This window comes from Saitoella complicata (assembly GCF_001661265.1).
Source record: "Saitoella complicata NRRL Y-17804 unplaced genomic scaffold SAICOscaffold_14, whole genome shotgun sequence".
In the NCBI taxonomy this organism is placed as follows: domain Eukaryota; kingdom Fungi; phylum Ascomycota; class Saitoellomycetes; order Saitoellales; family Saitoellaceae; genus Saitoella; species Saitoella complicata.
The window spans coordinates 315,529-341,072 of record NW_017567005.1 but is presented as its reverse complement, the minus strand read 5'-3'; the positions used below and the strand labels follow the sequence as shown (position 1 = coordinate 341,072).

Here is a 25,544-nt window from a genome sequence, read left to right as displayed (position 1 = left end):
TACTCGTAGGATCCTCCATTGTCGACGGATTGTCTGGGGGTTTCATGGCAGGGTAAATGTAGACTTACCATGAATACTCTCGGCAATCATGTGAAAGCCGCGCGCGTTCGTGAGCGCATGACGTGAATTCTAATATCGATTCCGATGAAGGACGTGTAGGCACGGCACTCAAAGAAAATGTAGTGATTCAATTGCAATTTGGGTATAGATGGTATACAAATCCGTCAATCAAGTACTTTGTCTCCTCCCTTCCGCCATCTTCCCCCCCTTCCAACCATCAATTCAGCTCCGCCCATATCCACTCGCAGCCAATACATCCGCAAGATTAGGCGGTGGTGGTCGAGAGAGGAAGGGGTGGAGGAAGTGAGTTGGAGGCAGTCGTAGGAGGGACCGTTGGAGGGTTTGAAGATGAAGCGCGACATCGACATGCTGGGGGAGGCCGTGGGAAGCGGGAGTTGCGCGATTGTGTCAGGTACGGCGCGCGGAGATAAGGGGGGTGGTGGAGGCGTGGGAGAGCGGGAGAGCTGGTGAGCCGGGGGATCATTGCCTCACTCGAGCTCACAGTTGGTGACCCACTCGACTGATCTCACCGTCGCTGCTGACCTCACTCGCGCATTGCTGTGGGCGGGGCCGCGGCGAGACACGAGCACGCGGGAATGACGACACACCGACCAGCTGACCATCGAAAAGACCACCTTAAAAAGGACCACCTCCCCTCTCACCCAACGTAATGGCCCCTCTCATCGCCCTCGTCTCCGGCGCAACCGGTATCAACGGCCGTGCCCAAATCGAAAACCTCACCAAATCCTCCCACAAGTGGACAAAGATCTACGCCGTCTCCCGCTCCGTCAAAGAGAAATACCCCGAGAACGTCCAACATGTCGCTTTGGACTTGATGAAAGAACCGGAAGAGTTGGGCAAGCAGTTGAAGGAAGCTGGAGTGGAGGGGGTCACGCATATCTTTTGGGCGGCGTACAAGGAGGAAGCAGAGGAGGAAAAGGCGTGTCAAGTTAACGGTACCAAGGGGCCTTCTATCTTGTCTGCGCAGAGTGTTGACGCTTCGGTACAGGTGGTATGCTGAAGAACTTCATGGAGGCCTTCTTGGCCGATGAAGCTGCCAGTAAGGAGTTCAAGCGTATTGTGCTCACCACGGGAATGAAACACTACGGTGTCCATCTCGGATCCTACCGTCTCCCAGGTTTGGAAACGGATCCCAGGGTCGACGGCCCGAATTTCTACTACACCCAGGAAGACATTCTCGCTGATCTCTGCGGCGCCAAGCCCGCGGCCAAGAACGGCTCTTGGGACATTCCCGCAAACTCAAAGGTTGGCCGACAGTGGGACTTTACAATCAACCGCCCCAACGACATCTGCGGCTACTCCAAGGGAAACTACATGTCACTCGCAACCACCATCGCAATCTACGCCTCCGTGCAAAAAGAACTCGGCGAACCCCTCTGGTGGCCCGGGAATGAACGATTCTACAGGGGGTGGGATGATAGCTCCTACGCGCCCCTCATTGCCGAGTTCGGGGAGTGGCAGGCGTTGGGGGAGGCATGTGGAGGTGAAGCATTCAACTGCGTGAATGGGGACTTGCATACCTGGAGTCGTACATGGCCCAAAATCGCAGCGTATTTCGGTGTGGAGTTACCAAAAGATCAATTCGACAAACCCGCGCCTCTCCCACACAAAGTCGAATTGCCCGGTCCCTCCCTCCTCACGTCCCGCGTCCACCTCGAAACTTGGTCACAAAAACCAGAAGTCAGTGCTGCGTGGTCACGTCTCGCCGATCGCCATAACTTGGATAAAGAGGCGTTTAGTCATGCTACGTGGGGGTTTATGGATTTTTGTGTTGGGCGGACATGGGATATCTTGAATAGTATGGGGAAGGCGAGGGGGATGGGGTGGACGGGGTATCAGGATACGTTGGAGGGGTATTTGGAGGTTTTTGGTAGGCTGAGGGAGGGTGGGGCGATTCCAAAGGAGTGAGGGGAGTGAAAGGCGGTGTACGATAGGATGTCGTTTAAGAGTTCTTGAAATGAGAAAACTTTAAATGTTCTGATTGCTGTGTCAGGTCTCGGTAGAGCTAGCTCGTCACATGTGAGAACTTAGACGGTGCAAGAGCTGCCCTGAAGACGCTCGATCCCCACGCTCATAACATTCATGTGCCAGAAAGACTAGGCACGGTTGTGCGTCTTGGTCATATCGACCAGTTTGCGTTTCAGAACAAAATTTCGGCGGCCGCGACACCAGTCAGTCTCAAAGATTGCAGATTGAAACAAGCAATGCTGGTCACCACCATACTGCCAGGCAATTTCGAAAAGATCACATGAGGAGGAGCATCAGGAACACCGACCCTCAATATAACAGAAGTACAGGGTGCACCGAAGCGCCACAAGGGCCAGGTCACTGAGATTCAGAAGCCTGAAAATACCACCACGAACGCTGAGCCTCAGGTGCGTCCGACTTCCACCACAAACGCCGATGTTCAGATGCTTCCAGGTTTCACTGAGAGTACTGGACCTCCAATGCCTGTGAATCGTAACCATAACAACTTCATTGTCTCCTCTGCTCTTCAGGGCAAAGAACTTTATCTGATTTCCGAATTGGTCGAAAGCGCTTTCTGGCAATGTAGCGAAACAGGTCGATGCGGTTACATGCGCCTGACCAGAGCTTTGAGAGATACGTGCAAGGTGGTATTACAGGGCCTGTTTGTCAGCAATGAAGAGTTGGACCGCCTTTTCTATGAGTTTCGCAGTGCGTTTTTTTATCTGGATGTGGCCAAAGAAAGGCAAGGCCTTCCGGAATTAATGATGATAACACGATACGTCTCGGTCACGTTACCGAAAACGTGATTTGAATCAACGAGGGGGCCTCAAGCTGAGAGCAGCGGAGTTATTCAAACTTTTATATGTGTCGAGACAGATGGACCTGGGCTTTCTCTATTCCAGACTTCAATTTACCGAGCTCGACTTGCGTGGGAAAGTTTTAGCTAACTTGTACGAAGATTTTTTGGACACGAGATACTTGATTAGGCAGTATGCGAGTTAACTTAACAGTTGATATTGCCTGACGATAGTAAGGAAAATGCTTTGCAAGCTTATCACTGAGCTACATGATCAACGTTAGGTTTAGGTTTTGGTGAAGGTCCATCGGTAGGAAAGCAGAAGTCTGCTTCAGAACCAGCACAACATACGAAGTGGGTAGCAAGTAGGGGATAGGGATGAAAGAGGGCGTTGTTGACTCGGGAGAGACAAAAGATGGGCGTTCTGAACATCTGCATTGATGAACATTGCAATACAGGCTTGGGCGACGCCTTATGCCGCTCGCAGCTCACCCGTGAATAATAAAAGAAAACCTTCGTATGCAGTAGCTTTCGGCAGGAATGGGGGCCTGACCTTCAGTTCTTCCTGTGCTCTTATTTAAGCTGGGTGAGCCAAATCATGGCTAGCTGCTTCCCGTTCCGAAACCTGGCATCCAACACCAACTAGGCTCCGGCAGCGCCTGTGTGATACTATTGGGGAGCTGACGTGGAATAATCTAAGAGCGGTTGCAACTGAGGGGTATCAGTGAAGCAACAAATATTTTCAGTTAAATCATAATCAGACATTCGCGGTCTTCCGCTGTCGAGATTAGCCTCATAGCCTAACCAAGCCTGATCCCAATTCGCGAAGGTCCTCAGAACCCGACACTCCCATATAGAAACGAAGGATTCTGACGAAAAAGATTCGAAAACACACACGACCAATGGAGCCTTAGCTGTCAGGTGTTGCTCACGCATCATTACGGTACTTATCCACCGCCAATACACAAGCGCGACGCGGTCGGCAGGGGACCTGGACATCCCGAACGCGGCGCGGAACGACTTTACCAGCAATAGCAAACAATCGATAATATACCCCAGTCTGATCGACTCCAGATGGCTCATCTTGGTATCTTCAAGTGCGAGCCGAACCTCAATCAGCAAGCTGGCAAGCTTCTGAGGTTCGACTGGCTCAACGGATCCCCGCCTTGGACAGAACCGGAGGCGGAGTACTTCAGCAAGCAGATCTATGAAGGAATCAGAGCTCGGTTGACGGAAAGGGGTCTGATGGATAAGTGCACTGGGCATGCGGTAAACGAGGAGAACCCCAAAGATCAATTCCATATCTTCTTCAGGTTTCACGACAAGGCTTCTGCGAAGTCAGTAGCGCGTGCGTTGGACGGAAAACCTCATTACATCGACCTTAAATATGAAGATGGGAAATCTGTGAACTTTCGGACTGTCGATGTTGCGGATGGCACGGGGAAGATCGTCGAGTCGTACGCGAACCTTCGACTCTACATCAACATGAGTGGGGTGAGGTGGATGGACCCGGCTCTGGACGCGAGTATGCCACAAATTGACAAAGGCAGCCGGCCAGTATCGAAGGATACGACAGACTCAGGTACAGCACCAGGGACAGCATCTGGTCCAAATCCATTACAACCTACAGACGCGACAGACGGCAATGCGAACGGATCAGAAGCCGTACCCAGTTCGCAATCCAAAGCCTCAAATAACACCCCAGACGCAGATGGACAAGACACGCAAATGGAGGATGCCGTAGCTGCTCCTGTTACTAACTCTGGCGCACAGGATGGCGTTTTAGGGAAGACAGCGAACACGGACGTTAAGGAGAACGGAAAGAAAGGAAGCTTGCCGGACATCATGGTTCCACCAGTAACACCGGTTGGCGCAGATTTCGCAAACATGCGCCTCGACACCGCGCGGTCGCAACTTTCGACGGCCAACTCCAATGGCGATACACCTCAAACTGCATCCGGTCCAAAGCCAAAGAAGCCAAAGAAGCCTGATACAGCCACTTTCCATCTGGCTGGAAAAGGCCAACCAACAAAATGGTTGCAGTTCGACTGGAGAAGAGAGATTCTTGACATGAATAACTTTCCCGTTCGGCAAGTCAACGCCGCCAAAGGGGACATCGAGATAGAAATCCATCATCGCATTCTCCAGGCACTCCGACGTAACCAAATCGATAAATTCGAGGAGGAAGCGAGTTATGCTTTGCAGGATGGATACCCGCTCATTTACCTGCAGTTTGAGAGTGATGACATTGCGCATGGAGCGGCCAAAGACTTCGACAGTATGGAAATCCCATTATTCTCGACACCTGGAAACGATAAACACGTTTATCTGAACTTCGAGTTTGCTGTGCCTGATCCGATGTCTGTGGCTGTCCTCGCAGGCCGAGTTGGCTCCCCGAAAATATTGGATAAGCTTTCTAAGGAGGAGCTGGAATGGTTGAGCACTACCGAGAACGCATGGTGGGAGATGGATTTGAAGTCGAGGAAGACGATCAAACAGGCTGCATACTTACTACCGAGGGAGAATTTGAACAGCTCGAAGGATGGTGATGTAGATACGAAATCGGCTCTAGAGGCAGCGGTGAACAATAACGCCGGCGAAAGAGCCGAGCCGAATCTTCCTCGATCGCCTGCACAGTCTGAGGAGTCCAGCTCACCTGCGACGTCTCGCATTGGATCGAGAAATAAGGGCAGAAAGAAGACACTGAGGGAGGACTCGGGTGAGGAAAGCGAAGAAGAGGACACGACGAACAGGAGACGGTCAGGAAGAATGGCGAAAGCTAAGGAGAGGGAGGCCATTATGTCCCTGCGACCCACTCGTCGTTCGGCACCAAAGAGTATGGCGGAGGAATCTACGGATGAGGAGGATGCGGAGGAGGATATCTTGCCTTACGGCAAGTCTGCGATGCAGAAGGATCTGGGGCAGTCTAAGGGGTCGCGTCGCAAGTCTGCGCCTATACCTGCACCGGCAGGTCCAGAAGACCCGACGCAATCAAAACTCAACTTTGCAAAAGCTAAGCGACCGCGTACGTCGTTACCGACTAATATCGCCGCAGAGGAAGAGGACGAGTCAAGTCAGCCGAAAACACCCAAGGAGAAGCCGAATAAGAAGCGGAAGAAAGAGAAGGATGCTAAAAAGGCCTCGAGTGATTCTGGAGCTGCTGGACCACAACAAGCTGAAAGCGGTCCGGTTACCAACGGCGATGGCTGGGATGTGGTCATGGGAGAAGCACCGGTCGTGCCACAAGGTCTACCGGGAACGGGAATGGCTCGAGGGCATGCGGCGCCGCCTCCAGGCGTGGAAATGACCCCATTCCGGGCCACAATCCCGTCGATTGCACCCGCACCACCATCAGCATCGTCACGGTTCACGCACTTCCCGCAACCGATGGTTGGGCAGATACCGTTCCGCGCACCTACTGGACCTATTCAGTTTCAGGAGGTGCAGTTTCATGGCGCTGTGCCTTTCCAACCCGCGCCTGGATCTATTCCGCCGCCAGCCCCACCACGAGTAGTCCAACAACCTCCGCCGCCTCCGGTCCAGCAGCCTCCTGTTCAACAGGCTCTTGCAGTGCAAGAAGCAGCACCCGTTCGAGACCTCCCAGAAAACCCCGAAGAAATGACCGAAAATCAAACCATCGCAGCCGAAATCCAAGAAATCTCCGAACCGATCTACTTCAACTTCTGGGGCATGGACCCCACCGCCCGTCGTGCATTTGAGCCCGTCCTCGTTCACCTCCGTACCGCGATGCGGACGTTTATTGATGATGGTGCTGGGGCGGAGGAGGTTTTCCAGGAGGCTGTTTATGGGATGTGTACAGCGTTTTGGTGGGTTGAGGATTTGGGGATGGCGAGGGAGCTGCAGGCGCCGATTCAGGCGTTGAGGGATCTGGTGCTGAGGTTGAGGACGGATTGAGGGATGGGAGGGGTGGGGTAGTTTATGTGCTTTGGGAGTTTTAAGATATTGATACCTGGTCTGTCTTTTGTGATCTTTATATCGGGGAGTAGCGGGAGAGGGGTAGGCGTGAAATAGGACTTTGGAGTATATTGGCTTTACTCACGATCACGCAGATAGGGAATCCAAGAAGTCGTGAAAGATCGTTTACGGACTTGAAAATGATCATTTACGCTAGCTGCCCACTCTGCAAAATCGAATGCAAGCTGAAGATAAGAGCTCGAGGTTGTGGGCACGTGCACATGCTTTGAACTTCCCTAGCTTTATCGTCAATGAAATCCATATAGATCATGTCAAGGGTCAGTGTTGACATCTGAAACGCCAAGCTATCCCCGTGTCCTCCTTATTTCCGTCTAATCCAATCCTGCTCAGAGGAGAACCGGACGTATATCTGCCACAATCAACTGATCTGAAGGTTGCTGTCCGCTTCTTCGGTGCTAGCGCCTCGTGAAGACTCAGCGTACGCGCGCGCGCAAAATTGTCGCTGCTTCGCGCTGTGAAGTACGCGTCGATATTGATGTCGACGTCAGCAACCGCTCCAGCTCTTGGCTGCGGCTTTCACCAGGAAAACAGACACAAGGTGTTTCTCGCCAATCATCGGCGGCCCTGTAGCTAGACTACGTACGCGTCTAGGGACACATCTTCACTGTTATACACATTGCACGCGTCACTCACTAATTAGCCCTAGCCACCGGCGTCTTAATTTCTCGCTCCTAGTGTAAAAACTGCAGGGCCAAGCTAGATTTGTAGGCGACACGCTAGGCATCACCACCACGACTTCACCACCATCCTCCTCGACCAGTACAACAACAATGACGACAACACGCTTCATGCCCATCCAGTTCGCCCACCCCGTACCTCCACCCCCTCCCGTCCTTCCGCTCCCCAACATCCTCGGCGTCTTCGAAAAACAATCCCGCGGTTCCGGCGGCTGGGTCAAATCCCGCATCCTCCGCTTCGCCGTCCTTCGCCCCAAACCCGAGGAAGATGCACACCCTCTCACACTCGCCATCATCAAATCCCTCGAAATTGGAATCCTGAATAGGCTGCGACAGCTTGGATACAATCCGCTCAACTCCTGCACGGGCGCGGAGACGACACCAAATTCGAAGTTGTTTAGAAGTTCGGTGTTTTATTTGTTTGAGACGCAGGAACACTCTCTCGAGCCGTTCAATAATCTAACGGGGATCAAACACGAACAAACTCTCCCCGGTCCCGACGGGGAGCCATGGGGTGGTTTCAATATCGGCGTGTACCGCTACTCCGGCGCAGGATACTTCTCCTGGCTCGACCCGCATGCGGCCGAGATCGGTATCTCGCCCGCTTCTGGCCGCAAACTCCCAAACTCCAACTCTGTGTACCAACTACCCCCCGACCACAGTAGCTCGGGGGGCATGCCGTATGCGCCGAATCCGTGGGAGGGGGACGAACATGTCGCACAGTTACGTGATATCTCTACTGAATTCGCGGATGCGTTCTGGACGCTTGACGCACGGGGGAAGGCGATCTATATGCCGCTGATAAAGCAGCTGTTCAAGTTGTCGCAGAGTTTTGCGCCGTTGGAGGAGCCGGTTACGGTAAATCCTCCTGCGATCCACTTTGATGAAGTGGAAAGAGGCTAACGGGGTGTGTACAGAGCCTAGCAGAGCTGGTAGAGCATATCTCGAGCGCATTTTGGGATACGGACGCCGCGACACAGAATCGGCTAAGTAACATGATCACGGGGTTGAGGCAGTTGTCGGCGGATCTTGTTGAGCGTAAGTCCACGCGTCACGTGATTTGAATGAAAAGCTGATAAGACTTTATAGGCGTGCTTAGAGAAAAGGGGGAGATTTAGTGAGTTTGATTGGTGGTAATGATGATGTGTGCGGTTCGGCGTAGGGTTCCTTTTTAGGCGTGGATGGGTTCACGGTAGAAAAAAGCAGCGCTTCCTAGACTTGTCGGATGATTTTTGGCTTCTTTTTCTCGGTAAAGGCGTTCTGCAGCGATAATGACATCTTATTCTCATTCTTATTCTTGTTCCCTTTCCCTCTTGCCCATGTTTCCTCGCATTTCCTATGCTGATGCTTGAGCTCCGGATCCTTGATCTGTGATTATACCAACCCAAACCCCTCCTGCCCAAACTCCACCGCCGTCATCAACATCTTCTTCAACTTCCTCCTTCCCTCATACTCCGGCAACAACAACCTACAAAAACACGTCTGCGCACTCGGCAACCGATCACTATCCGGCCCATTCCTCTGAATCACAAACGTCAACTTGCCCATCCCCCCAGGAGGAAGTCGATCCGACGCGGTGACGAACACGAGGAGTTGGCGTTGGAGTCGGGGAGGGAGGGCAGAGACAATTGACCAGAAGGCGCGGATTGTGCGGTGGGTGGGAGAGTAGCCGTCTGTGTATTGGGTTATTGCGCGCCATTCATCGATGTTTAGGTCTTGTTCGCCCTGGAAGACGGATTGGAGTTCGGTGGGGGAGAAGAGGGTGAACATTCTTGCGTTCGTACACACTGCCAAACCACGCGAAAATGCCTCCCATTGGCGTTCGATGGATTTGTGGACGGTGTAGGCGAGATAGTCGTACGCGTAGTCTGCGCGGTTCGCGTTGGTGACAGGGATAGTGCCGGGTTCGTGTCCCTCTTTCATGCAGACGGTATTGACTGAGCCATCCCAATGCTTCCACGAATAATCGTACGAGAGCGAGAAAACTTCCTCAACATCCCCATCCTCCCACTCCAACATCGTCAACATCCCCCTCATCACACCCGGACACCACTCCGCGAAATCCGTCAAGCTGATCTCCTCCCCCAATATCTTCTTATACATCATCTTCGGAAAAGACAACGGCAAGATAACGCCGTTATACACTGCCATCCCAACCAACATCCCAACCAACTCGTATGTCCGTACCTCATCCCTCGCCGCAGGGTTAAACCACACCAGTTGCGAATCCGCATCCGTCACGAACAACCCATAATCCTCATCAAACACCACATGACACAAACTCGCAAAAAACTCTTTCTGCAATCCACCTTGATCGACACCATCCTCCCCGCCCCCAACAAACCGCACACGCAACGGCCGTTTAAGTTCCCAAGTTTTGCGACCGCTGATTCCGGCGAAAGCGTCATGTACGAGATGTGTGCGGCGGATATCGAGGATGTGACAGCTTTCTGAGGAACGGGGGGTTAGTGCGCGGGTAAAGTGGCGGGAAAGTTGTGCGACGACGGCGGCATTGACGCCAATGGATTGTTCGAGGGCGAGCATTGAGCCGAAGGAGGAGGCGCGGAGGAGTGAGACGCGGGTGGAGAAGCTGAGGAGGAAGGGGTAGTTGAGAATGTTCTTTGGTGATTTGTCGGTGGATTCGAGCCATGGTTTGATTGTCTCGAGATATGATGACTCCTTGAGAATCTTCTCCGGAAGGTGAAACCACTCTTCCTTCGCCATAGGCTCCATTCGTTGCTTATCCGCTTCATCTGTAAGCCACTCCGTTAGCAGCTGAATAGCATTCATCTGGGACTTCGCGTACACATCATCTCCAACCACTTGATCCCGCCCCAACACCCTTCCTCCCCAATACCTCTCACGGTCTCCCAATCCTGACTAACCCTCTCCGTAATCGTCTTACACAACAACTCCAGTCCTCTGGTTATATCCTCCTCCTTAGTCCTCTTCGCGAAATACTGTTTTACCTCCTCTGGGGGATCAATATTCAGTAGTGCCCGGATCGCAGGGATGGCGTAATATGGATCCGCATCGACTACACATGGATCCTGATGTGCAGTGACAGTATAAAGCGCAATAACGAGTACCTTCGCCCGTTCCTTTGCTGACATAGTAGATGGAAACGGCGTCGTCAGCACCCTCGTTAACGCCCCGATCACCCCCCTCTTCAACCCCGCCCCACCCTGCTCAATACAATACCACGCACCCAAAACCTCACTCAGATCCAAATCAAGCAGATACCCCATCCTCGGCGTCCACGATCCGAATGATTTCGCGAGTCGTTCGGCTGAGGAGAAGACTGCGATGAAGGTATCGTGCATGAGGGTTGGATCGCCGGTTGTGGTTGTTGTGCGGGAGAGGTGTTCGACGATGTCGGCGTATATGCAGTCGAAGGTGAGGAGTTCTGGTTGTTCTGAGGGTGTGGGGTCTTTGGATAGGCCGACGGTTGCGAGGCTTGATGTTTGGTATATTCGATGGATCAGGGACTTCGTAGACAGTTCAGGCTGGACGTCGTCGACCGGACCGAAGTCGGCATCGGCTGGGAGGCCCGGGCAGAGGTATGAAGTGGAGCTGCATGTTAACTCGCTCGCTAACAGCTTTGCTGATATATGCGAGAATTTCCGCTTTCCTGTATGGTTGCCAGCGTCAGCAAAGATCGCTTCGCTTGATTACTCGCTTCAGCCGTACCTTTTCTGGCCGTTGCACACATAGGTGTTTCACATCTTTCCCTCCCACATCCAGTCAGAATCTGGTACATATATCTATCCCAGCCCCAATCAGTACACCATCTCGCGCACAATTGCCCTTGGGAAGCTGCACGAACCTCCGCACAAGACTATTCAGAGCTTTCCGCGTCGCTGCACCCTCAGTGGCAGGCGTCCGTCGGAGTTGGGCATGCAGGTCTGGATTCCAGCGGGCATCGTCATAAGATGGCCTTGTTACATTCGTCGGAGGAGGCATCACTTGCAATTGGCGCGGTGTTGGTGGTGTGTCTACGTTACACCGCTCGCTGACGTCGCCAGCTTTGGACCGATGCAGGAGCCACGGGCCAGAATGGGTTGCGCGAGAACAGCTGGAGAAGATGAGAACGTTTATTCGTCTTCTCTATACGGGGAAACAGCGGTGAATGGCGCGAGCGATGAAGCAGCAAGAAGCCAGCTCTTAGGAGTGTGCAGAGGCATTATAACCTGTAGTGACAAAAAGGAGCCTGCTCTGGACGGATCAACCGCCGCTCCCCTGCACCTCCTTCACTTTAGATCCAGCGGTACCCCCCGGGAAAGTCAGCGAAATGTACCGACAAAGCTATCTACTTTCCATTGAAAGTCCGTTCTTCGTACTTCTCAGAATACTTGCACTCTTCGGAGAATCTAAACTTCCGCCATACTGCATCTTCGGCAATATCTTCGGCAAACACGCTTAAGCCCCGCGCGTTCGAAGCCAGAGTCTGCATGTGCGCGCTCAAGCGTTACATGTACTGCAACAAAAATACAGTGGACCGCGATGGTAAACTTGGATCATCAAGGTGTGAGCTCTTGATGGATCGATAGCCATGTCCAGTGAAGAGATTAAAGCAGCGCCTGTGGAGGCCGCCATCGCAGACGCGAACGTGCTCGGCGAGAAGGACATACAGAAGGAGGAGGCTGTTGTTGGGATTGAGCGCCGGGATACGGAGAGTACAATTGATCTGCCGCCGGATGGTGGGTTGAAGGCGTGGCTCGTCATCTTGGGCGGGTTTCTGTTCATGGTTGGGACGTTGGGGTTGAATAACTCATATGGTGCGTTGTTAATATCGTCCCTAATCACGACATGATTGCTGACTTGACAATGGCGTGCAGGAGCTTTCCAGTCATATTACATCGACACCTTATACACCACAACCAGCCCAGCCGTAATCACCCTTATCGGTTCGCTGGGCGGAACAGTGCTCATGCTCCTCGGCGCCATCGTCGGCCGCATCGTCGATAAGTTCGGATACCGACCATGCTTTATCGTCGGTTTCGCACTCTGCGTCATCTCACTCATGTTATCATCAATATGCAACTCCATCCAAGCACTTGTATGGACCCAGGGTATTTTATTCGGTATGGGCATCGCAGTGGGATTCACACCCGCCGTCTCGATCCCGACCCAATACTTTACCAAGAGGAGGGGATTCGCGACCGGATGTGTCATGGCCGGTTCAGGGCTGGGTGGTGTACTATACCCACCCCTCACCCGCGTCTTAATCGATAAAGTCGGTCCTCACTGGACCCTCCGCATCTTTGGATTCCTCACAATCGCAATCGTCGCACCCTCCATCTTCCTCCTCAAACCACGTCAAAACACCGCCTTCCGCCGTGGACCCTTATTCGACTTCTCCGCGCTCCGAAACAAGCGATTCGTGTTGGCTATTTTGGCAGTGAGTGTTGGTCAAATGGCCGTGTTACCTGCTTACTTCTTCATCGGCTCTTTCGCACTCTCCCTCGGCGCAACGAACTCGGCCGCAGTATGGTTCACCGCTGTCCAAAATGGATTCGGTATCCTCGGTCGTATAGGGTGCGGCTTCCTCGCCGATAAATTCGGGAAAGTTAATATGTTGACGGTGTGCTATGCGATTTCTGGGACGGCGTATTTTTGTTTATGGGGGATTGCGACGGGGACGAGCATGTTGTATGCGTGTGCGGCGATTAATGGCTGTGTTTTGGGGGGAATTAGTAGTTTGACACCGGTTGTTGCGAGTCATTTGGCGGGGGATCATCAGGTTGCGTCCAAAATCGGCCTCCTGCTGACGTTTGCGGGTGTCACGCAGCTTGTTGCGCCGACGATTAGTAAGTATTCCCGCTTGTGTCGTGTTTTCGGGTTTGTAGCTAATTTTGTGGAACAGTTAGTGTTGTTGTTGAGAAGACGAGTTACTTCAAGGCTGGGTTCACGCTTGGTGGTATGATGTACTTTTCCATGCTTTGCATGATTGGAGTGAGATTGATGATCACGAGGAAATTCAAGCATATTTGCTAAGTTTGGTGAATTATTGTTTGAAGAAGGACATACCCGCAATATCGCATGCAGGACAGGTTACCCCGTTTCGGGTTTCTGCTCATAATATAGTTACGGGACATAGTGACCGCGAATGGAGTGTGCATTACTCTACACTTATGTTCTACGCGATAATTTTGGGAGCTAGCTGTTTACAGTTTGAGTAAGAGTCACGAAGTAGAAATGTTCAGTCATGTGAAAAACAAAACGCCTGTATTACGCCAATCCATCTTATGCCCCCGTGCTTTCCCAATCAATGCATTCCCTGGACCTTTCGCACCTTGTTAAGACAGCCATTACGGCGGGGCTCAGGTACAGGGAAGTCCGGTGATGTCAGAACGAAAGAACGCCTGTGCTATGCTAATCCAGTTTTTCTAGTTTTCATGCTCTCGAAAATTCAGGCCTTCTTGCCGCTGCAAAACGCCCGCACCCTCTTCATTCTCTCCCCGCGGGTCATGGATTCCGCGTGGAAGATCTTTTCGACGTCAAGGTCAGGTCGCCTGGGTTGGGTGGCGACCATTCCGTTCGTCTCGACTTTTTCCGTCCTTGTCTTCCTCTCATCCTTCTTCATCGTCAACTCCTGTGCGGGCCCGACCCCGAATTTGTTCGTGCGCGCACAGATCCGGATTTGGAGCTAGCGCCGGATGGGGTCCGGGGAGTGAGAGGAGGGGTAATGACCACCGCTCTCTTTTGGAGAGTGGAGTAAATGGTCCTTGCATCCTTCCTCTTTTCTTCTCTTGTGTTCGTCGTCCTTGCCGGGGCCGCCTTGGTGGTTGTCTGCATGATCACCTTCCTCTTCGGCTGGGGAGTAGCAGGCGGCGTAATGTTGTCAGCTGGGACCTCGGGTTTTACCTCCGTCAGGTCCAGGTTATGAGCCTAGGCAATTGCTTCGACGAACTCAGTGAGGCTGAGCCTCCGCTTCTCGACTGGTTTGGGCATCGCGAGTTCTTCTTTGTACCTCCAGACACCACACTCCCTGGGTTGGTTGAAGAACTCATCTGCGACGGGGTCTTCAATTCCCGTTTAGTAAAATACAGCCCAATCGATGTCGCCAAGACGGGAATCCTCCTTCAGCTCCTCGACAGAGCACGCAGACTCTTCGTAGTCGTCGTCTTCCTCAGGTCCTCCGAACAGCTCCTCGCACCTCTCCTCGATCATTTCTCGAATAGATTCGAGGACGGCTTGAAGGCAAGTGAGGTCTTCAGAACCCTCGGCAAGGCTCTCGTCACCCTTGGCCTTGGTGTAAGCGGGCTTGCGTCCTTGGTAAATCCACTTGTGAACTTCTTCAAAGTGAAACATCATGTTCCGGCGATGTTCTCAAGGACTCCCTCGGCGAGCCCTTTGTAGTTAATGTTGGCCTCGACCAAGTGGTCGTGGATCATCCCAACATGTTTAGGGATGAAGTCAGCGATGTTTGCGACCTCAACACGACGGACCCCAAGCACGTTGAGGCGGTCACCGAGGTAGGAAGTGTACTGGTTATTTACAGTATTCCTCAGCACAGTGAGCCTGTTGTAAGCGCTCTTCAAGGCAGCAGTAAGAATCGACATATCTAGAACACGGATCAGCGCATCGTCACGTATGAGCGGATCGAGAGAGACTTATCAGCAGCAGTGACTGCAGTAGTAGTCAAGTGGTTGATCTCGATAGCAGACATGTTTTGTTAAGATTTGTTGGACGTTCGAGAGATCGGATGTGTGATTTGGCTTGTGGGAAGCTGGAAGTGTACGGCAGGGTGCAGTTGGGAGTGCTTGGTTGAGAAAAGGAAGTTTGGAAACAAAAATCTGAATGATTTTTCCCTTGCAAAGACGGTACTCTCATTTCGTGCAGCTTTTGCCGCTGCTGTTGGGCTCTTGAGTAGAGGGCCGAGGCATCCGCGTCCTGTAGCTGCGCTTAACTCCACACAAACTGACTCATACATGAGCGAAGGATTTCACCCAGATTTCTATCAGCATATTCAATGCTACTTTTTCTTTCCTCCTTGGATTTGTTCATGCTCTGGTCGATTATCTTTCTTAGTATACAGTTCCCACGGTCACATACGAAATGCAACCAGACGCAATCTGAGCCGAAGGAGAATACGCAAAGTACTGACGGGAGGAACTTTCTTGTTACTTTAGCATAGCTCATAGCACGACTACCTGCGGTTCCTGATTTGAAGCTGCTTCCGGTTTGGCAGGGCACGCACGTCGGCTTGTTCCAGATCCGGCCGCGCTGCAAACCGTACGGTACCGATTACGTATAGGTAAATGAAGAGATGGTCATATATTGATATTGATGAAAATATCTGGATGTAGCTCAAGTCAAGAAAGATACTTCACGTTTAACCTTGTTGTAATATGTGTTTGCTCGAAATTACAACAACCCGAGCTCCTTCGCTTTCGTTTCACACGCCATAGGCTTACTGCCAATTTCAGTACCGATCACTTGCCACTTCTGCTTATCATACTTGACATAAGCTTCCCTCAGCCTTTGAACCTTCATTGCGTCCCAATTTTCGTGACGAGCTTGATGTTTGCCGTAAAACTTCCGGATAGCGTCAGGCTTGAGGCCAAAGTGCTCAGCTACCTCTTTCCAGGAACTTCCTTCTTCTTTCATTTCGGCGAGTACAACAATATCGTCGTCAGTCAAAGCACCAGTACCCTCTGTGTGTTCTTTTCAACCTTTTTGCTCCTTTTGCGTGATTTTTGTGAAGATGCGACGACGTGTTTTATGCAACTCGACTCAAAATTATAAATTTTTCACGTTATCTGGGCGTATGGTACCTACCTTCGCTGTTTGATTCGATCCCATGCTCCCTCTGAATCTGACGCTTAGGCACTTCAGAATTGCCGCCGTTAACAATCTTCATAACAATTGTCAGCCATGGCGGTCCTCCGAATTTGTAAGGCGGGTGGACCTTCGCTTCGCACTTCACTTTCGTTAAGCTTCACGAATGTCTAGTCGCCTGCGACTTAGGTCCATTCTCATCGGCAGCCTCCACGTCGACATCCAGGGTACTGTCGGCATCATTTGAAAATGTCGACATGACTCATGAGGAGCAATGAAGAAGGACAGGACGGTGGGTAGGACATCTATATATCACTCACTCACCTGGTCCTGTCTGCTAACACATTTTAATTACGCTCTGCACTGCGGTCCGCTCTGGTCCGTGCTCGAGCGGAACGAAGCCGTAATGATGCCAAGCTGCGTCTCAAGGGATATGAAGGGTCCATATAGCCGAGCGAACCTTCAAAGAGGAAGTGATTGGAATGCCACTGCTTGAAGCCTCCTTTGCGGGTTTATCAGCTTATCGCTTTTTGTCGTGTGACGCAAGTCAAGCGCGCAGAAGGCAGACGCACAGTAAACTTCGATGCCTTTATTTTCCAAAGTAATCAACGTAAAAGGACACTGAAAAGAAAGAGAACTCTTATGATGCTGGACAAGCAACTCCTGCCTTAAGCAAACAACCCCTCCATCTCATGCCAGACCCCCCCAACCTCCTCCACAAACGCAACTAACTCCTCTTCAACCTCTCCTGTGGCCGTCCTGCCTTCAAACTCCGCGCACAATATCTCCACAATCCTCCCCAGCTTATTGACCGCCTCACTGAACTCCAAACCCATGATGATTGGAGCGTTAACGTCTTGGTTTAGCTCCTCAAGGCTCTGGTGCACGTGGTGGGAGGTGATGAACGAGGGCACTTTCAGGGCGCGTAGACGGCGCATGAGGGGCGTTATGGCCTCACTGTATTGGTCGGCGAGGTCCCAGGATGAGGGAGAGAGGGAAGATGTATGCAATGAGAGTGTCGTGGAGGCGCGCATGAGGGACCGGGAGGTGGTAGAGCCGGCGCCCTCGGAGGAGGCGGGGGTCATAGGGGCGAGGCACTCACTCGAGGCACTCATGGTGTCTTCGAGGGACGAGAGGTTTTGGGAGGTCAACGACAAGCCATTCATGCCCAAAATTAGCTTCTGAGCGCTCCCCTCTCCCTCAGTAGCAACGCAGATTGTGCTGGAATCATATGGCCTTATCGCCGCCTCAGCATCCAACTGCTGTACCATCTCATTCCAGATCTCCAAAGTCTTCGTGCACGCGAAGGTCGTCTCCCTATTGATTTCGGAAGCCTGCTCTTGCGCTTTACGCCAAACCAACGCCCGCAACGCATCATGAATATGTGTCTTCCTCAACGTGTCAATATCCACAAACGCCGCCCTCGAACGCAATATATGAAGAAGGTGTTCGAGATGGCCACTTTGATATTGCGTGTAGGAGGGTGCAAGTATGTGTTGGCTGATGGTAGAGCAGAGGAGGAAGTGTCCCTGTTTGTCACAGCAGGGGAGGTAGTAGTAGTAGGTGTCTGGGTCGTTACAGGCGTCTCGGACGGTGGCGGGAGCGGTGAGAGGGTAGGTAGTGTTGGATCCGTACGCGTCCATGGCTTTGGTGAGTGTAGAGTGGGTGAGATGAAGGTAGAGGTGAACGTGTACAAAGAAAGGAAAGACTAGGAAAAAGAGTCATACTTATGAGATTTAGAGATGGGAGGGATGCGGATTTCGATCATTACGTATAGATAGCCTTAGCGTGATACACAGGATTGCCTCTTGCGGATGTTGGCGTCCTACGCTCTCAACGTCACCTCGACCGATCTTGACAGAGCAAGGGAGCAGAAAGATCTACCAGCTTCGAAAGATGCAAGAGTACACATGAAAATATCACACCTTTACTTGATCAGCTCATAAGCTTAAGCTTCCGTGCAGTTGCTCCCTCGCTCGAGCAGCCTCGACTGGAACAAGATGAACCCAAGAGGATCTACGGGTGGCAGAAGACTCCAAAATCAGATCAGAACTGACCACGAACCATCTGCTCATTCTCCCATACTTAGGTATTCATTTGTAGATGTCCCCATATTAAGCTCATTGGTCCCTAGGCCTGCACCGCGCGCGCTACGTGGCTGGATGACCGCGACCCTGGGCGCGGGTCCGAGCTTGAACGTACAAACACCCTCGGGATCAACGAACCATTCAACCCTCAGGTATTCCTACAATGACTTCAGCAAAGGCAATCATCTTGGTCGGAGGTCCAAGCAGAGGAACCAGGTTCAGGCCGTTGTCTATGACCGTTCCTAAGGTGCGTTACTCGTCGTCCGTTGTCATGATCGTATGTGAGCGGTAAGCTGATTGAGTTGGTGGTGTAGCCATTGTTCCCTGTCGCTGGTCATCCGATTATTTGGCATCATTTGCAGGCTCTCGCCCGTGTTCAAGACCTGAAGGAGGTTATCTTGGTTGGATTCTACGAGGAGAGTGTTTTCACCTCTTTCATCAAGGAGGCCTCTGAGCAGTTCCCCTCCATGACCATCAAGTTTGTCATCTTACTGCCCTCTATTTATTGTCAAGCTAATGAGATTTCAAACAGGTACCTTCGCGAATACCAAGCCCTCGGCACCGCAGGCGGCCTCTACCTCTTCCGCGACGCAATCCTCAAAAACTCCCCCTCCCAAATCTTCGTCCTTCACGCCGACGTCTGCTGCTCCTTCCCCCTCACCGAAATGCAAAACCTCCACACCGAACGCGGTGCCCAAGCCACTATGCTCGGCACCAAAGTCACCACCGAGGCCGCGACCAATTTTGGGTGTATCGTGTCTGACCCCGCGACTGGGGAGGTGTTGCACTATGTCGAGAAGCCAGAGAGTTACATCTCGAATATGATTAACTGTGGTGTCTATCTTTTTGACGCCTCGATTTTCGGGGAGATCAAGGCTGCGATGAAGGCGAAGGCGGACGGAGAGAAGAACACCCTCGTTCTCGACCCTCTTGACCAGAATGATGAGAGATTGAGGTTGGAACAGGACATTCTCGCCCCACTCGCGCAGAAACACAGGGTGTTCGTATACGAAACCAAGGGCTTTTGGAGACAAATCAAGACCGCCGGATCCGCCGTCCCCGCAAACGCGCTTTACCTGCAGAAAGCCCATCAGTCCCCCGCTGACTCCGCCTCCGTCAAGCTCGCCGATAAGTTGGAGGGCGTTGAGATCGTGCATCCCGTGTACATCCACCCCTCCGCTTCCGTCGCGCCTGGAGCTAAGCTTGGTCCTAATGTTTCCATTGGCGCAAAAGCCAAGATCGGAGCCGGTGCGCGGGTGAAGGACTCCATCATCCTCCCCTCCGCTGAAGTCGGACACGACTCTTCTGTCTTGCACTCCATCATCGCATGGGACTCCCGCGTCGGTAACTGGGCCCGTGTCGAAGGTACCCCGACTCTCCCTGGATCTCATGTCATGACTGTCCTCAGGGGTGGAGTTAAGGTTCAGAGCATTACTATTTTGGCACAGGATGTCATTGTTGCGGATGAGGTTATGGTACAGAACTGTGTTGTGCTGCCGCATAAGGAGTTGAAGAAGGATGTTGTGAATGAGGTTATTATGTAAGGTGGCCCACCTGGGGAGTTAGGGAAAGGAGGAGTGGAGAAGAGGAGATAGACAATGGGTGTTGGATACCCGTTATGTGGAGGACAATGCTTTTGCTATGGAGCTCTACGTAGTACTACCAGAACTCTGCAATTTGACAATCTTGGTATATGTTGGCCATGGCTGGCTTGATGTTCTGAACACATCCCGTTCATCAGTAGCCAGCTGAGATACCTAGTAGGCCCAGGTCCCGCATCATTTACAAGATCTGTTTCGATACAGATCTCAAACAAAGGCGCAGCTGCTTACCGCGCTGCCAACGTCGCCCAGGATGTCTTTGAACGCCCGTTATCCGGAGGTAATCACACGCTTGGGTGATCGGAGGCGAAGATGTCGGTGTAAACTCAAAGACTATGATTAAGCCCGTCTTCCGATGGTAAGAGCCCCGGAATTTAACATTCTCTAGGTCCTGGACTCCAACCTTTGGGTAAGTCTGGGTCCGCTCAGCGCTCTGTCGATGCCTCTGCTCTAGTCCGCGCATTCAGTTGGTTTGTCATGTCCCGTTTGTGTTTTAGCATCTCATGATATTTCCACAGCACCCCTCGGAATACCTGCCATCCTCGAGATTCAGCGTCTGCACCGGTTGTGGGAGGCATTCTATTTTGGATGTCTACGTTACAAATGAAGGGTCCACGCGTGCACGTGCAGTGCGGCCCGGACGCGTCCTGCGGCTGAACGCGTCCGGGTGAAGTCATCGCAAAGCCGACCAGTACACCCAACAACGTCCAATCACAATGGTCAAGGAAGCAAGTGCTCCAGTCGCTACGTTTACCAAGAAGAGGCAATGTACGTAACGGAGATCAAGGGCTCACGGCCATTGACTAACGTTGGGTACAGTTGGCGCGGTACAGGGGACGTTGTTCACGAAGGATGATGGGGAGCCGTTGATGTTTTGGTTGTCGCATAAGGTGCCGTCCAAGGTTTGGTATCGTGAAAAGATCGAGGTCCGTCGTATCAGGCGTTTGGAAGTTACCAGCACACTGACTGGGTGGTGAACAGGCAAATGGCGGTAAAATCACCAATTGGCAGAAAGAAGCGGGTGCGATTCAAATAGGAGATCACTTGAAAGATAACGGCACCGACCTCGTCTCCTACAAGTTCATCGACGACTCCCTCTCTGATGGCATCCTCCGGGATGTGGACGACTATGTTCTTACCGCTTCCGCCCCTGAAAAAGCAAAGGGGACACGAACACCCTTTACGAAAGAAGATGATGCTATCCTGAGGAAGTATGTGCATAAGGCCAACGTGAGCCGTCAGGGGAACAAGATTTATATGGAGTTGGAGAAGAAGTTTCCTCATCATACGTTCCAGAGTTGGCGGCATAGGTATGTGAAGACACTTGAGCCGTTATGGGGTGAACCGGAGGAGGAGTTGGATGAGTATGAAATGTCATCTGACGAGGAAGATGTTGAGGAGGATGCGCCACGACGTGTGTCGGCGCCTGTACCCCCAACCTCAACTCAACGCCCGCCCTCGTCCTCCACATCGCGTCGCCAAACTGCCATCGGCGCAATCGTTTCGAAGAAAGTCCCGTTCTCCGTCGCCGACGACAATCTCCTCACCGAATGGGTTCGCAACCACCCCAATGGTCACCTCTCAGGCGGCAACAAAATCTTCCAAGAGCTCTACGCCGAACACCCCCACCACCCCTGGCAGTCCTGGCGTGATCGCTGGGTGCGTCGATTGGAGCCGCAGTTGAGGGCAAGCCAGGAAGCTGAGGTCGAGGAGGATGAAGAGTTGGAGAGGATACAGAGGACGCAGACGAGGCAGGTGACGGGCGCGAGCGAGGGTAGAAGGCAGACTTTGCCGCCGCCTTCGAGTGAGCGATTAACTGCTGAGGCTATGGCTAAAGAGAGAAGGAAGACTACCGGCGCCAAGCCCGCTGAGGATTCTGAGCCTGTTGAGAAGTACCACCCAGAGGAAGGCTCGTACGACGAAGCACCTGAGCCATTGTCACAGGAGGATGACTTACCCGCGGCATCTAGCCCACCGCCCGCTCAACCACAACCGCAATCTCAGCCTAGTCTGGTCGAAGACAGAAGCGAAGACAACCCTTTCATCGACGATGGAAGCTACAAGGAAAACCAAGGCGGTGAATCACTGTTTGTCAACGTCGACGAAAACGAGGATGAAGACGAAGACGACGAGATGATGGCCGCGAAGCTCGATTTGGTGGAGGACATAGCTGCGCCACCTCAGGTAGCTGGTCACAAACGCAGACGGACAGCGTCACCTGAGTTACCGATGGGAGAGTCGTCACCAATCAGTGAACGGAATCGGGAACAGGATCCGCCACGGAAGAAGGCAAAGTTGGGAACAGGGAAGCGCGGACCCGTCGAGATTCCCAGTACGCCTGATCATCCCACACTCAGCACACCTCTCAAAGACCCTGGAAGCCCGTCGCATCGGGCGGAGAAGCATACGCATGCTGTTGCGGAACCACATCTTCCTGTCGTAATGGAAGATCCAGAAGAGGCTGCTGAACCCGAATTCGCGATTGCCCCAAGACCGGATGTCGCGGCGAAGTTGGAACAGTTCATCGTAAACTCTATCCAGAAGTACAAGGTCACACGCGACCAAGCGGTTTACGCCCTTGGTCGTACGTCTGGTAACCGCTCCCTAGCGCACAAAGTCGTGCAAGCACTCGCCCGTGGCCGGAAACTACCGAATATCCCGGGTGTGTGGACGGAAGAGGAAGACAAACTGGTGGTATCTAGCAAGGAGAGGACTGTGCTCGAGGCTTTGGACAAGAAGCATAATGGAGGTTTAAGCCGGCGAAGTGCGTTTTTGGATCTGGAGATGAGGAAAAGGGCAATGGGACTTTGAGCGTCCACAGTGAGACACGCGCGTAATATCTAGTATTCTGAATTACTCATCATAATGATCAGAAAATCACACTCTCGTTCAAGCACAAAACACCCATAGCCATAGCCCCTATCCGGCCTACCAAGAACATCCTGTCAAAACCTAACTAAACGTTTCCGAGCACCAACGTAACCTTGAACGTTCCCTCCCCAACCTCATCCAGCAACCCCTCCTCCGAGCACAAACTACTCGTCTTCCATCCCCAACTCTGACTGAAGTTGAACTTGTCGGGTGCAGAGTTGAACACCGTGATCGCGTTCTTGCCCTTCCGTGCACAGATGATGCGGAAGTATGTATGAATTGTCGGCCGAGAATCGGTGTATGCCGGGAGTGCAGAGATTGGTGGGTACGGATTCCCGTTCGGGAAGAGCGTCGATACCTCACCCGTGAAGAGATCGTCGTCTGCTGCGGTTTTCGGAGCAGTGATAGTCGTATCTCCATCAATCGTCGTATCCCCTGCCATAGACATGTCCCCCGCTGCCACAACCGCCCCCCTCTCCCTCCTCCTCGGCGACGAGAAAGACGTATTGGCTGTCTCCTGCTCAATCTCCAAAATTCTCGTCTCCAAACTAACCGCCTGCGCACTCCCTCCACCCTCCTCCTTGTCCCTTGCCCGATGCAAATATACCCCAAGCTGCACATTCTTCCGTGTCCGGACTTTCTGGATATAGACGTTCCACTGAGAGCCGGCGTAGAAGACTGTCTTGGAGTAGACGCGTTTGTCCTCTTTTAGGGCGCGGACATTTTTGAATACGGCGGAGAAGCGGAAGGGGGGATAGGGGGACCAGGTGGAGGGCGATGGGGGTTGTTCGGGGGAGTCGAGTGAGGTGGAGTCTCCGTGAACTGTGTTGCCGTCGGTCGCAACGGGATAGAGGGCGGCGGAGTCGGTGGACAGAGGCGTCTCAATTGCCAGGCCAGCAGCAGGTGAGTCGGCGGGGGTGTTCTGGATACGCTGGCGAAGCGTCATTTGGTCCCTGTTCGCGACTGTCAGCTAGTTCAAAGGCCGAGCTTACAAGCACATACCATAAAGCAGCCTGAATCACATCCTTACTCACGATCTCCCTCCCTTCAGTATCCTTCATCTCGGCGATAACCTGCAATTGCTCAAACGTCATATGCGTATAATAAACGCCCTTGTTTAACAACTTTCTCAACGGCGCTACGTCCAACGTCTCGTCCGCTTCGTTCTCGTCCTTCGCTCTGACCTTGCTGAGATTCATCCGCCACTCAAGCACCTCCTTCGCGAAGGTAAAGCGTTCCCACTCGTTCGGTACCCAGAACATATCGTCACTGACAAGCTCATAAACAACCTCGGCAGAAATCCCATCCCACCCAACAGCTCCCATACCCCAACCCTCCCTGAATAGCAGAGCTCGACAAGCTTCATCCAACTTGCTCGAGGCAGCGCCATAATATTGACTTCCAGTCGCGAATGCAAGGCGGCCTGCCACATTGCTCGTCGTGAGAGTGCGTAGAATATGGGTAAAAGCAACCTCGACAAGCTCCTGCATACCCAAATAATTCGCAGTAGCAAGGATGCCCATAACATGCTTCTCCTCCAACTCATGGTCTTGGTGCCCATACAACCTCCCTAACGCACATTCTAATGCGATTTGTGTGATATTCGGATCATCGAACGTGAGCTCTAGAGTGTTGGAGGTAGCATCCGACCACGGTCCCCCGAACATAGCGGAAAAAAAAGACGAACGGTCAAGGACGAGACGGTGAAGATGATACGTCTTCCCGAATGCGACGATCGCAATGTCTGAACATGCGCCCTCGAGAAATCCACGGGTGTAGAGATGGTTCGAGACGGACGACGCTGGACTCCGCTCACGACGCGGTATGGGACGATTGCGCGAGGGAGTGTGCATCGTATAGGACCTTCCCAGAAGTGATTCATTCCTTCCTTCAGTGTCATCACGGCTCTTGCGGGGCGTCTGGGGCGTCTGGGGCGTCTGGGGCGTCTGGGGCCAGTGGTTGTTGGAGGAGTTGAACGTTAACGGCGCAGAGCCGGACGCCGTCGAGGAGGAGGATGAGGAAGAGGGGGATCCTTCGGCGAGCTGTTGCAGGCCAGCTGCGGTCGGGAAGGAAAGCGGGCGGGAGAGGTGGCGGGAAGAAGGTGAGAGGGGACTTGTGGAGGGATGGGGTTGGGAACGGGAAGGAGAACCGTCAGAATGAACAGGACCAGGTGAAGTGAGTACGTTATACGCCCGACCTAACGAGCGAGGTGATCTGTGAGGCTCACCCGTTTGTGAACTGATCAAGTTCTCGAGACCGCTGAGGGATGAAGACATTGTCGCAATTCGAGCTCTTCAGCGAGAAACACTAAGGCGCCTGGAAAACAGAGGACGCTGAGAGCAGCGTCGTTCAAATCAGAAAACAAAGAAGTCCTGCTTCTTGAATGTTGATAGCAGCTGGTCTGTTCGTCCGGAGTCCTGGTCGAAATCCGTTCAGTCAACGCGTACATTGTACGCCGACCCAAACATGTGGCTCACCATGCAGCTGTAGCACGTACGCGCGATAACGATACCGAGAAATTGGCTGAAGGATTGCGAATATTCTTTTGGTGTCTAGTTTTGAGAATTGCGGAGTTGTGACAGATTCGTTGTATCTCTCTTGCTCCCAGTTTAAGCAAGCTCGGCGGGGGAGAATAGGCACCTTTCTGTGACGGCAGTTGGGGTCCGGAATATCGATTCATTGC

General features: G+C 52.6%; 9 protein-coding genes across 9 annotated transcripts; 6 read left to right on the top strand and 3 right to left on the bottom strand.

Annotated features, from left to right (window-relative positions):
- Nucleotides 1-491: 491 nt before the first annotated feature.
- Nucleotides 492-2,855, top strand: SAICODRAFT_71763 (uncharacterized protein; the record flags this gene model as incomplete). The annotated part of the gene is made up of 4 exons (XM_019170709.1): nt 492-1,016; nt 1,070-1,951; nt 2,113-2,252; nt 2,379-2,855. Exons 1-4 carry the CDS (start codon nt 731-733, stop codon nt 2,853-2,855), a joined length of 1,785 nt encoding a protein of 594 aa, XP_019023694.1. The 5' UTR covers nt 492-730.
- A 1,064-nt stretch (nt 2,856-3,919) lies between these two features.
- SAICODRAFT_8010 (uncharacterized protein) lies at nt 3,920-6,760 on the top strand (the record flags this gene model as incomplete). The annotated part of the gene is made up of 1 exon (XM_019171186.1): nt 3,920-6,760. One exon carries the CDS (start codon nt 3,920-3,922, stop codon nt 6,758-6,760), a length of 2,841 nt encoding a protein of 946 aa, XP_019023693.1.
- Nucleotides 6,761-8,892: 2,132 nt separating this feature from the next.
- On the bottom strand, nt 8,893-11,715 carry SAICODRAFT_93532 (uncharacterized protein; the record flags this gene model as incomplete). The annotated part of the gene is made up of 4 exons (XM_019171883.1): nt 11,345-11,715; nt 11,209-11,282; nt 10,325-11,149; nt 8,893-10,271 (listed from the first exon to the last, which is right to left on the bottom strand). Exons 1-4 carry the CDS (start codon nt 11,479-11,481, stop codon nt 8,893-8,895), a joined length of 2,415 nt encoding a protein of 804 aa, XP_019023692.1. The 5' UTR covers nt 11,482-11,715.
- Nucleotides 11,716-12,070: 355 nt separating this feature from the next.
- SAICODRAFT_8007 (MFS general substrate transporter) lies at nt 12,071-13,515 on the top strand (the record flags this gene model as incomplete). The annotated part of the gene is made up of 3 exons (XM_019171184.1): nt 12,071-12,296; nt 12,357-13,328; nt 13,385-13,515. The coding sequence occupies 3 exons, from the start codon at nt 12,071-12,073 to the stop codon at nt 13,513-13,515; spliced, it is 1,329 nt and encodes a 442-aa protein (XP_019023691.1).
- Nucleotides 13,516-14,219: 704 nt separating this feature from the next.
- SAICODRAFT_130908 (uncharacterized protein) lies at nt 14,220-15,021 on the top strand. Its single transcript, XM_019165424.1, has one exon. The coding sequence runs from the start codon at nt 14,404-14,406 to the stop codon at nt 14,878-14,880; it is 477 nt and encodes a 158-aa protein (XP_019023690.1). The 5' UTR covers nt 14,220-14,403; the 3' UTR covers nt 14,881-15,021.
- Nucleotides 15,022-15,888: 867 nt separating this feature from the next.
- Nucleotides 15,889-16,384, bottom strand: SAICODRAFT_8005 (uncharacterized protein; the record flags this gene model as incomplete). Its single annotated transcript, XM_019171182.1, has 2 exons — nt 15,889-16,178; nt 16,303-16,384. The coding sequence occupies 2 exons, from the start codon at nt 16,382-16,384 to the stop codon at nt 15,889-15,891; spliced, it is 372 nt and encodes a 123-aa protein (XP_019023689.1).
- Nucleotides 16,385-18,552: 2,168 nt separating this feature from the next.
- On the top strand, nt 18,553-19,933 carry SAICODRAFT_57765 (nucleotide-diphospho-sugar transferase; the record flags this gene model as incomplete). The annotated part of the gene is made up of 3 exons (XM_019169557.1): nt 18,553-18,636; nt 18,704-18,867; nt 18,922-19,933. 3 exons carry the CDS (start codon nt 18,553-18,555, stop codon nt 19,931-19,933), a joined length of 1,260 nt encoding a protein of 419 aa, XP_019023688.1.
- A 780-nt stretch (nt 19,934-20,713) lies between these two features.
- On the top strand, nt 20,714-22,887 carry SAICODRAFT_66170 (uncharacterized protein). The gene is made up of 3 exons (XM_019170200.1): nt 20,714-20,758; nt 20,810-20,916; nt 20,972-22,887. Exons 2-3 carry the CDS (start codon nt 20,860-20,862, stop codon nt 22,799-22,801), a joined length of 1,887 nt encoding a protein of 628 aa, XP_019023687.1. The 5' UTR covers nt 20,714-20,758; nt 20,810-20,859; the 3' UTR covers nt 22,802-22,887.
- SAICODRAFT_130866 (uncharacterized protein) lies at nt 22,874-25,382 on the bottom strand. The gene is made up of 3 exons (XM_019165423.1): nt 25,339-25,382; nt 23,864-25,278; nt 22,874-23,814 (listed from the first exon to the last, which is right to left on the bottom strand). The coding sequence occupies exons 2-3, from the start codon at nt 25,135-25,137 to the stop codon at nt 22,947-22,949; spliced, it is 2,142 nt and encodes a 713-aa protein (XP_019023686.1). The 5' UTR covers nt 25,138-25,278; nt 25,339-25,382; the 3' UTR covers nt 22,874-22,946.
- Between the last annotated feature and the right edge of the window lie 162 nt (nt 25,383-25,544).

Excerpts from the sequence above, each read along its gene's own strand:
- SAICODRAFT_130866 (XM_019165423.1), bottom strand. The coding sequence starts at position 25,137 with ATGTCTTCATCCCTCAGCGGTCTCGAGAACTTGATCAGTTCACAAACG. Across the intron at positions 23,815-23,863 it reads GTGATTCAGGCTGCTTTATG|GGACCAAATGACGCTTCGCC; the intron begins GTATGTGCTTGT and ends AGTCGCGAACAG.
- SAICODRAFT_66170 (XM_019170200.1), top strand. The coding sequence starts at position 20,860 with ATGTTTTGGTTGTCGCATAAGGTGCCGTCCAAGGTTTGGTATCGTGAA. Across the intron at positions 20,917-20,971 it reads GGTATCGTGAAAAGATCGAG|GCAAATGGCGGTAAAATCAC; the intron begins GTCCGTCGTATC and ends GGTGGTGAACAG.
- SAICODRAFT_130908 (XM_019165424.1), top strand. The coding sequence starts at position 14,404 with ATGAGCCTAGGCAATTGCTTCGACGAACTCAGTGAGGCTGAGCCTCCG.